Below are 11,063 nucleotides of genomic sequence, written 5' to 3' on the forward strand. Positions count from 1 at the left end.
CATGCTCTGGAATGGTTGATTATTTCATGACTTTGGGTCCGTCTTTGTAATAACCTGTTGGTCACGTCTTTACCATGGGTATACTTGTAATCCATAACACAATCATACATCCAATCTACAGAGGACAGCCCCAAAACCTCAAGGTCCAAAAAGGGGACCCCGAACAACATTGGAGACTCACAATTTAGATCTAGACTTTTTTTGAAACAGGTTCTGATCCTAAAACCCTCCATAGTGATGCAAAAATGTACAGGGCCAACCCCCCCCCCCCCCCCCCCCCCCCCCCACACACACACACACACACACACGTCTCCAGCCAACCCTTTCCATGTCATTGCCTACCCTGCCACGTGCTTCAGAATTGACTTAACAGCTAAATAATTTGGCATCTCCCTCAATCAATGATGCAATGATAGTCTCCTTTTTGTTTTCTTGAAGCTTGTAATTTGTTAGTGTGCACCATTAGATGCACTTAATCGAAAGCTGAAAAGAGAATGATCAGATATTTTGCGTGAATTCAAAAAACCACAACAAAAAAAAACGAAAATGTGAAACATTTTCAATTGCGCAAACGTCCTACATAAATATACCAAATGCTTATTCCGTAGGGGTAATTTGGCTCCTATGTACAACACAACATCAACAGTGGATCCCAGAGCCAAACGGAGGGACTACTCACTCATAGATTCAATAGACAATAAATTACTGGCTCAAACAAACGGTCTGATTAAGTTGCTCTGTTGAGGTCCGCCTGTAAGTGCCGGGGTCATTCCTCGATCCTCTGCTTTTGAACGCTAAACATGGCCTCTTGGAGGTGCTCAGATAGTGCTCCTACTTTGTGTTTTGCCAATTATTTGAAACATTTCCTTGTGTAGCACACATGTGTCCTCTCTGTATCGCTCTGATATGGGAAAGTTAAATGTAAGAGGAGGCGGAGGATGCAGAAAAGTCCACTTCAGTGCGGCAATTGTGAACTTGAAGTCCGAAGAAAGTAAAATGTGAAACCTTTGCATAATGACAGCTCATTCCACCCAGTTCATTAAAATGTACAAATTTTACAAATTCATACCTTTGGTAACATTTCACTTTAAAGTCCTGTTTCACTCCTTAAATGTTGATTGTTGATATCTGTGTCAGTTCTGACATCATTTCAAAACATGTGTCATTTCATTTCTTAAGCAAATAACCGTAGTGGGTTGTGTTTGAACCATAGGTTAAAACAGACCCTGTTAATGCCACTGGAAAATATTTCCTGTACGTAAGTAAATAAGTACTTACAGCCACACTATGGTGGTTCTTAGTGGTTACAAGTTATGACAGGACTCTAAAGTAAAAATGTGTGTACATATTAACAGGGAGACATTACTGAACATTCTGAGTAATTCCTGAGTTTAACCTCCCCTGGCGCACGAAAGAGAAGTGGGGAGCCGAGATAGAAAGAAAGAGAAGAAGAGTGACAGCAAGAGAGAGAAGGAGTGAGGCCCCATCCACAAGTGTACTTATTACTTATTATACTTATATTTCTGAAAACATACTTATTTTACCTACTTATATTTCTGAAAACATAGTATTGGCTATTTGTTTTGGCCTGTCGTCGGCTGAAAATTGCAATGTGAAACCAATGTTTTTTTTAAACGGTGACATCATGACCTCAATTTGCTTTGGCAGTAATCTGCACAGAGCGTCCTTGTTCAATTGGTATTAACCTTATATATTGGATACAATGTCGCCACCTATTGGCCTGGCCAATATGCGCATTTTCCATCACTTTTGCTTTCTCGTTTGGGCAGAGATTTTCTACAAAATTAGAGCGAACTGGAGTTTTGTACTTTCAAAATTAGATGCAAACATGTGGACGGGGCCCAAGAGAGAAAAAGCTGCCCGTGGTAATGGTATTGTAACCAGTCCAAAAGAGATACCTGGTGACCAGTATTGCTGATAAGACAACTCTAGTGTTGTTCATTACAAAAAACAAAAAATAACACCAACTACAAATTGGACTTCAAATATCAAGGTAGAGAGACATGTAAAAGATTCAAAGACTCGAAAACACGTAAAAGAACAAAGAGAAAATAATAAGGAGTAGATAGCCAGCGGCCATTTCTTTTTTTTTTCTTTAAGCACAACTGTGTGCCTGCTGCTCGGCTGTTGTGCACTTCTCCGTCATCTCCTGACAGAAGTCTACCGTCACGGTGGCGCTACATACATCCCCGCTGGAGCTGCCCTCCTGCGATGAAGGAGGAGGAGAAGGGGGAGGAGGAGAGACAGCAGGAGGACCTCGCTCCTCCCGCCCCAAGCTGTACCCCTGCATCCCGGGCCCCCGTCTCTCCTCGTCCAGCGGCGCCCGATCCACACTCGCCGCCACAATTGACTTCCTCCCTCCTCTTCTTGCTTTCCCCCCTCCTCCTCCCCCTCCTCCTCCCCTTCCTGCTTCGGAGGAAGGCGACCCGGGGTTGGATGTGAGGTCGATGCTGGTGGGGGCCGCGCTGGCCCAAGCGGCTCGCGACAGGGCCCCCGCGGCGGAGGCGGAGTCCAGGGCGGGGTCGTCGTGGGCCTTGTCTGGGCTGCCCTGGGTGTCCCGACACACCTCCTGGGAGAGGTAGGAGAGGTTCTGCCAGAGGTCGGCCATGCACACCTTGAGCTGGTTGCGCTCGCTCAGTAGCTTCTCCTTCTCATTGACCTGCCCGGCGGGAGAGGACACACAACATACGATGTCTTAGAAAGGCGTATTCAAGACCTTTTTACTATTATAGAATATGCAACACAACAACAAAACAATAATCATGAGATGGTTGATACTGTGATTTACAGTAGAAGGGTCAGGACACCAACAAGTATTACATTGGTCAAGACAAATCCCCGTAAGTAAAAGCTTGGGGGTCAAGGGGTCCGGGGTTAAGGGGTGTACTGTAGAGCCAGGGGGTCAGGGGTTAAGGGGAGTACTTTAGAGCTATAGGGTCAGGGGTTAAGGGGTGTACTGTAGAGCCAGGGGGTCAGGGGTTAAGGGGAGTACTTTAGAGCTATAGGGTCCGGGGTTAAGGGGTGTACTGTAGAGCCAGGGGGTCAGGGGTTAAGGGGTGTACTTTAGAGCTATAGGGTTGGGGTCCGGGGTTAAGGGGAGTACTGTAGAGCTATAGGGTCGGGGTCAGGGGTTAAGGGGAGTACTGTAGAGCTATAGGATCACGGGTTAAGGGGAGTACTGTAGAGCTATAGGATCACGGGTTAAGGGGTGAAGAGCTATAGGGTCAGGGGTTAAGGGGAGTACTGTAGAGCTATAGGGTCGGGGGTTAAGGGGAGTACTGTAGAGCTATAGGGTCAGGGGTTAAGGGGTGTAGAGCTATAGGGTCAGGGGTTAAGGGGAGTACTGTAGAGCTGTAGGGTCAGGGGTTAAGGGGTGTAGAGCTATAGGGTCGGGGGTTAAGGGGAGTACTGTAGAGCTATAGGGTCAGGGGTTAAGGGGTGTAGAGCTATAGGGTCGGGGGTTAAGGGGAGTACTGTAGAGCTTTAGGGTCAGGGGTTAAGGGGTGTAGAGCTATAGGGTCGGGGGTTAAGGGGAGTACTGTAGAGCTATAGGGTCAGGGGTTAAGGGGAGTACTGTAGAGCTATACGGTCGGGGTTAAGGGGAGTACTGTAGAGCTATATGGTCGGGGGTTAAGGGGAGTACTGTAGAGCTATAGGGTCAGGGGTTAAGGGGTGTAGAGCTGTAGGGTCGGGGGTTAAGGGGAGTACTGTAGAGCTATAGGGTCGGGGGTTAAGGGGAGTACTGTAGAGCTATAGGGTCAGGGGTTAAGGGGTGTAGAGCTATAGGGTCGGGGGTTAAGGGGTGTAGAGCTATAGGGTCGGGGTTAAGGGGTGTAGAGCTCGGGGGTTAAGGGGTGTAACAGCCATGAAGCGTACCAGCTTGCGGATCTCCACCTCCAGGTTCTGGATGCAGTCGAGCTTCCTCTTGCGGCAGCGCTGTGCGGCGATGCGGTTCTTGCTGCGCCGTCGCACGTCGTGGATGAACTCCAGCTGCTCCGAGCTCAACTTGTGCATCTTGACCAGGATCTGGAAGTCGTTGCGGGGCAGGTTGGTGATCTGGTCTACCGGGAAAGGAAGCTTCACCTACAGAACCACACACAATGTGAGTTTAGGTCCCTCTTTTGTGTTTCATGCGTTCTTTGCTTTACGTCAATCATTTATTGACTTTACTGTCTTTATTGACACTTTATTGTTTTTTATATATCTATATATATATATAGATATATATATATATAGATATTACTGTATCTATATATATATATACATATTATTTATATATATATAAATATATATATTCAAGTTTCATTTAAACTATTTTGTTCTTAATTGCACTGTACCTTGTTACTCTTTTTACTATCTTTATCTACTTATACAATTTTTATATTTTAATTGTTTGCATTGTTAAGGGGAGCTTGGGAAACAAAAATATCATTGCCAGCTATGACTGCTTTGCCTGTTATGTTCTGCTGTGACTAATAAAATAACTTTAACTTGAACTTGTGTTTCATGAAGCCGAGATACAATCCCCTTGCACACCTCTTTGGAGGCAAGAGATGACTTAACCAGTAGCAATGAAATGCATTTCCATTGGAGGAATTAACCCTAACTATTGGGAGATATGAACTTGTGTACAAGAAATAAAACAACATGGGAAAGAAAGGTAAGGATTAGGTTAGGTTAAAAAAAATTGCGGTTAAAAAGTTGTGGATAATCAATTGAAAGAAAGGACCGAGGATTAGCCTATCCAGTTGCCTTCACAATACAGTGGTGCACTGGGGAGGAATAGGTCATATGTGTCCACTAGATGTCACTACAGAGCTGCGTTTCACGTCACACGGTTGAGCGGAACAATAGGAGCTCTCTTTCATTCACAACAAAACCGCATTGTATTTCGTATATTTTTATTTTTTTTTACAGAATTCCTACGCGGGTCTAAAATAAGGGTCGGAATGTTGATTCAGTGCTTAGGCTCGAGTGCCTCTTCAATCTGAACCATGAGTTCAAATCAAAATGCTTCGACCCCCTCTGCATTGGGCTGTCGGCCTATTTCCTTTGTTTGTGCGGGCCAAAGGCATGCAGGTTACACAACTTGGAGTGAATCTCACATTGTTGCCTTGTGTGTGTGATCCTGCAAGGGGAGGCATCCTATGGTCTTTAAGCTACACCTCGTGCTAATTATGGGCTGGGATAGATTCCAGCCCATGACCTTGATAATGACTGGGGTGGGATTTGCATTAGATGGACGACTTCTTTGTCATTGCCGGTCAGTTGCTCGTTAAAACAATTTGATTTATTTATTTAGATTTGAAATAAAAACGTCACGTAACAAATATGCCTCTCCAAACAATGTCTTCATAGTGAGTCATCGATACAGCCGCTAATTACTCCTTCCGGTTCTTCCAGATTTGTACAAAGGATCTCTCCCTTTGCTAGACGTAAGCATTTGCACCGTTGGGATTCTTGCGGTAAAGCCCTATGCGTGTTTGTCATTTTGATGTATACCTCTATTGTTTTAATGCAGGGATTGCATTGGCCAGTTATAAACCGGAGACTGTGCATTGTCTATTTCATATTATTTACTTTTACTTTTCTTTTTATTTGGTAATAAGTCATATAGGAAGCAGCTGAACAACCACAAAACCATAAAATAATCTCCTGTGCGATCATGTGTAATGACCTCTATATAGGCTTTCCTACATTAGAATCGACCACGGAGCTGACGTTCGTGCTAGTAGTGCTAGTATAATATGCTCGTCGTGCCAATTTCTCCATTCCCGTGGCGTGTGCCTATGGAGTTGAACTTGGGCAGTGTGTGCTTAAAGATGAGGTCATTCACCACACTGGCTGGCAACAAAGGGAAGGGAAAATGATGTGCCGCTCTCCCCGTTACACTTTCCTGCTATCCTGCTCTTCATTCTCTCCTTGATACACATCTATATATAGCCCAATGACTCCCAACCAGTCACATAATAAGGTTAGAATGACAGAGTAAGCCTTTAGACACTCATAGTCTCTCTCTCCCTCTCTCTCTGGTGCTCTGGTTTCCATGTATATGGGCTGTGGGTCCCAGCAGGGAGACAGGCACTGGGGTGTAGAGGGAGGTTGTTGGGCCAAGCATCTCTCTCCCTCTCTCTCTCTCTCTCTCTCTCTCTCTCTCTCTCTCTCTCTCTCTCTCTCTCTCTCTCTCTCTCTCTCTCTCTCTCTCTCTCTCTCTCTCTCTCTCTCTCTCTCTCTCTCTCTCTCTCTCTCTCTCTCTCTCTCTCTCTCTCTCTTAACTGATGGCAGAGTTAAATCCATCTATCAGCCCCCCAACTCCTCCACCATGATTCATTGGTCTCTCTCTATGTTGTAGAAAAGGAGTTGATGTGTGTGTGTGTGTGGAGGGGTGGAGAGGCGGGTGGGTGGTAATGGCCCATATTTGAAGGTGTCACAGAGAGAGAGGGAAGGGGTGGTTGAAGCAGATGGTGGAGGGAACTCGGACAGGACACCTTCCACCTGGCTACGGGGCATCCTGTGTTTGTGTGTGTGTTTGTGTGTGTGTGTGTGTGTGTGTGTGTGTGTGTGTGTGTGTGTGTGTGTGTGTGTGTGTGTGTGTGTGTGTGTGTGTGTGTGTGTGTGTGTGTGTGTGTGTGTGTGTGTGTGTGTGCACCCCCATTCTCAGTGTGACACAACTGGGTCAATGCAAAGAACTGGGACATGCCACACACACACACAAATACACGCTCTCGCACACACAAATGCAGGCGCACACACACACACACACACACACACACACACACACAAACACACACACACACACTTCACCTGTTGGTCACACACCTGTGTGTATGCTTTCATGGTGTTATTTTGATTTATGTTTTGTGTTTGTGCTAGTTTCATGGTGGGTCGGGATGGGTGCCCCAGACATAGTATAGCAGGACATTCTTTCTTTGATATATCTTGCCAAGGTTTGATGCCAAGACAAATGTGATCAAATTCAAGCTATTCTAGTAAATCAACAGCTAAATAATAGGCTGGCTACCATAAGAACATTATAATTGCACACTAACACGACACTAATGCATTCCCACTCATGAAATGATTATAATGTCAATACGTCAAAATTAAAAAATTACCTGCTGCATTTCAACTGCTCTCGACTCACTGGCCTCGTGATTGGTTGCTCACGTTTCATAGATACGTTAAGTAAGATAAAGCACATAATAAGACTGTGCATTAACACACATACACCTCTTCACCAGAACTCTAATCCACAGCCGAGTTCTCTTGTGTATTGGTATAATAGTGTGTGTGTGTGTGTGTGTGTGTGTGTGTGTGTGTGTGTGTGTGTCTGTATGTTTGTGTGAAGGTTTCCCGTGCACATGTTTCAGCGTACAACTCACATCTCACTAGATATGGATGTGCTAAAGCATCACCATGGCAACCGAGTAGCTCTCAACTCCACATAGATGGTGTGCATATGCATGTGTGTGTGTGGGTGTGTGTGTGTGTGTGTGTGTGTGTGCATGTGCAACTATGCGGGTGTAATGTGTGTGGGTGTGTGTGGGTGTGCAGGCTCCTCTGCTGTGTGGCATGTCTCCAAAGACACAGAGAGGTCCAAGAATAGATCTCCTCTGTAAATCGCAGATAGAATGTGCGATATATCATTTTTTTATGTAACTGAAACTACTGGGGCTCACAGTGGCGGTGAATCACTGGGTATGTACAGACTGAGCTCAGTGGCTGCAAAGCCCTGCAGGGTTAGGGACAATGACCACTGACAGCACAGCATCCCTTTCCACAGACAACATCTAACTTGTATTGACATTTTATTTGTGTCTGTAATAGAAACACCAACCGAGGAAGACTGCAAACCCACTGCGACTGCTTTCAGTTGTTGTCTTTTACGTTCAGTAGCATTCTGCTTTTGGTGGCGATGCATTTTTTCAATCTTCTTTAAGACCACGTCAAAAGTCCAGACATTCAAATCAATTATGTAGTATGTGTAGGCAGGCACAAAGCTGTGGTAAGGTTGATGACTCATAGGCCTTTTCTTTTTCATTTGAAGCCATTATCTACACAAGCTCTTTGAGGAATGTACATTCAACTAAGTGGGAGTATCACCTCAGGGCAATAGGGCAGCATACAATTAAGGCTGCGATTCAAACCGGACTTCAACTAGAGTCCATCCTCTAGCGTCACGCACTTTATTTATCTGCAGTGTCTGCAGATCTATGACATCTCCACATCATGACAGGACATTCGCTTTCAGACCCTCTGTTTGATTAAGCGCTGCCTCTGGAGATCTATTGAAGTGTGGGCCCCACCCGGATCTATCCGGGCCCCGCTACCTTCTGTTGGTTTGGAGATAAGGCTATGGGGCAGGTAGACGGTGGGGGGGAACGTAATAAAGATGCACTAGTAAACCCACCTCAGGCCCCGGCTCTCTGGGCACGCCGCACTCGCTGTCGCCCTCGGAGAAGGATCCCGACTCGTCGCTGGAGTTGGTCCCGTTGGGCCCGTAGCCGCTGTGCTCGCGCTTGATCTTGGCGCGACCCTGAGTGAAGACGGCGTCGGCGGCGTGGTTGCCCTGCTCCTCGCCGCCCCCAGCCAGGCAGCGGGCCAGCCCCGACACCGAGCCCGAGCCCGAGCGCGAGCGCGAGCGCGGCGAGGACGAGGAGAAGTCGTACTGCGGCAGGCTGGACGGGGAGCCCCCGCTGCCCCCGTCCTCCAGGTAGGAGAAGGAGGAGCAGGAGCTGGAGGTGCGTGTCCGGGGCTCGGCGGCCGGGTGGGAGGGCGAGCGGGTGGCCATCCGGACCGGGACAGGGATGGGGCAGCTGGTGGGAGCGGCGGTGGTGGGGGCGGTGGCTGAGACGGGGCGCGGCCGGGCGACCGAGGAGGCCTGGTCCCCGAACGGGGAGGAAGAGGAGGACAGGAGCGCCGAGGGGAAGTGCTTGGTGGAAGGGACGCAGGGCGCCTTCGGGAGGTCGGGCGGCGGCTCCTTCTCTGAGAACTTCCGCTCGGACGAGGAGGAGTAGGCGTGGGGGGCCGGCCTTCCCAGACGCTCGCCGTCGGCCGAGGAGAAGATGACGCTACGGCGGTCCAGCTCCGCCTCGGTCTTGGAGCCGTTGGCGGGCTCCAGCGAGGTCGCCTTCAGCTCCCCGCTGCGGCAGTGGCTCTGGGGGGCCGACTCCCTGTCGCGCTCCCGTTCCCGGGCGAGCTCCCGGTAGTGATCCAGGGACAGTCTGCTGGAGAGCAGCTGCTGGATGGTTGTGCTGGGAACCCCCGTGAGATCCAGGCCTCCCCTCTGGAGATAGGAGCGCAGGCAGGAGCTGGGCAGACTGCCGCTGTCGCCGGGGGACAGCTCCGAGGCCACGGGGCCTCCCTCTACCTCCAGCTCCATCTCCAGCACCTCCTCCTCAGCGCAGGACTCCGGAGGGCAGCTACTGCCGCCGCCCCCCCCCTCCCCCTCAAACACAAAGGGCTCCTCTTTGATCCTGGAGGGGGTGAGGAGGTGCCCCTGTGAATGGGGAGGGGGAGTGGGGGGAGGAGGAGGAGCAGCTGTGCCGTTGTCAGAGGGCCTGGGGCTCTGGGAGCCTACTGAGGTATGGTTGACTAGGTCTCCATCGGCGTCGCCGTGACGGCTGTCTCCGTTCTGATGCTGCGGGTCCTGGTACTGGTACTTCCTGTATTTGGCGCAGCGCGGCAGGTCGATGGCGGCGTGGCCCTGCTCGTGCTGCCACTCAACGGTCTCCTCGGCGACGTCCGTCGACCTCACCCCCGGCGCCTTGGACAGGAAGTGCTCTTCGGTCGCGGTGACGTTGTCGTCGTCGTCGTCTTCGCCGGGCTCGCCGTTGCCGTCGCTGTCGTACGCCGCTCGGCCGTTGGTTATGTGCTGCTCGCCGTCGTTCTGCAGCTGGGCCTGCAGGAAGCGGAAGCAGGAGTCCTCCAGGTTGTGCACGCCGAGCACCTCGGCGCAGCGGATAACCTCGGCGATGTTCTCGCGGCTCAGCACCAGCTTGGCCGTGTAGGCGAACTGGAGCAGCGGACCGAAGCCCTTAGCCGTAACCTGGGGGCGGGTAGAGTTAGCAACAGCATTTAAGTATTTCGTGCAGGATGTGTATTTGAAATAAGACACTCGGGCACAATGAGCAGCAGTTGGCTTTCTTTTGCTGGTGATGCCACCCTGTTGAGTTTGATACAGCTGTACAGTTTCTACAATATGAACAGGTACACAGGTGTACATGTATACATGCAGGTATACATGCAATGCAGTATGTGACAAAGCTAGTAAATAACCTCGCAAGTAATTCTGGCGGGCTTACATTACAAAATAAAAAGTGAGGGTTATTCTCAGATTACATTTGGGGTATGTTTATCCCCTAGAATGAACCCTACAATCCCGGTTGCACTAGTAGTGCAAGGTCTGGCAATCTCAATTTAAATCTTCCACGTTTTAATCTCTATACTCTCCTGGATCATCCTGCTCATTCATCCCACTCAGCCCATTCATCATAACGGTGCATGGTACGCATCTGTGTGTGCGTGAATGTGTGTGCGCGCACATACACGTGTTGGTGTGTGTGTGTGTCTATTTTTTGTGTGTCAACAGACACCTTTTGTGCAGAACTGTGTCTCTCTGGGCGTACAGAGAGAGAGTGAGAGTGAGAGAGAGAGAGAGAGAGAGAGAGAGAGAGAGAGAGAGAGAGAGAGAGAGAGAGAGAGAGAGAGAGAGAGAGAGAGAGAGAGAGAGAGAGAGACAGACAGACAGAGCATAGCCATTGGGGTATGTTTGGCATGTAACACAGGAAGAATTGCCAGCGATGGCCGTATGTGGTAGAGTCATATTAATCACCATGACGTATCTGGGCCGTTATACTGTATGGTAATGTCAGATACAAGCATCCTCCATTGGAGTGGTAGATGGCAGGGTTTCTTATTCTTCTCCTCTTCATTCACACTCTCCTGCACAATGTGTCCACTCTCATCAAACGCACACACACCACAACAGCTTCAATGCCTTTGTTACCTCTGAGCTGCACAACGTAGGTACAAACTTTTGT

At 48.9% G+C, this 11,063-nt stretch overlaps 1 protein-coding gene across 1 annotated transcript in view; it reads right to left on the bottom strand.

The window, feature by feature from the left end:
- Positions 1–309: 309 nt before the first annotated feature.
- The window catches only part of LOC307086803 (transcription regulator protein BACH2-like), a 33,111-nt gene continuing 22,357 nt past the window's right edge, over positions 310–11,063 (bottom strand). The window contains exons 3-5 of the mRNA XM_079752135.1: positions 8,432–10,069; positions 3,898–4,104; positions 310–2,680 (exon numbers count right to left, since the gene is read on the bottom strand). Of these exons, the coding sequence (XP_079608261.1) occupies positions 2,117–2,680; positions 3,898–4,104; positions 8,432–10,069 (2,409 nt within the window). The 3' untranslated portion in view covers positions 310–2,116. The remainder of the gene's footprint in view (positions 2,681–3,897; positions 4,105–8,431; positions 10,070–11,063) is intronic.

This window comes from Pollachius pollachius, assembly GCF_949987615.1.
Source record: "Pollachius pollachius genome assembly, chromosome: 15".
NCBI lineage: Eukaryota > Metazoa > Chordata > Actinopteri > Gadiformes > Gadidae > Pollachius > Pollachius pollachius.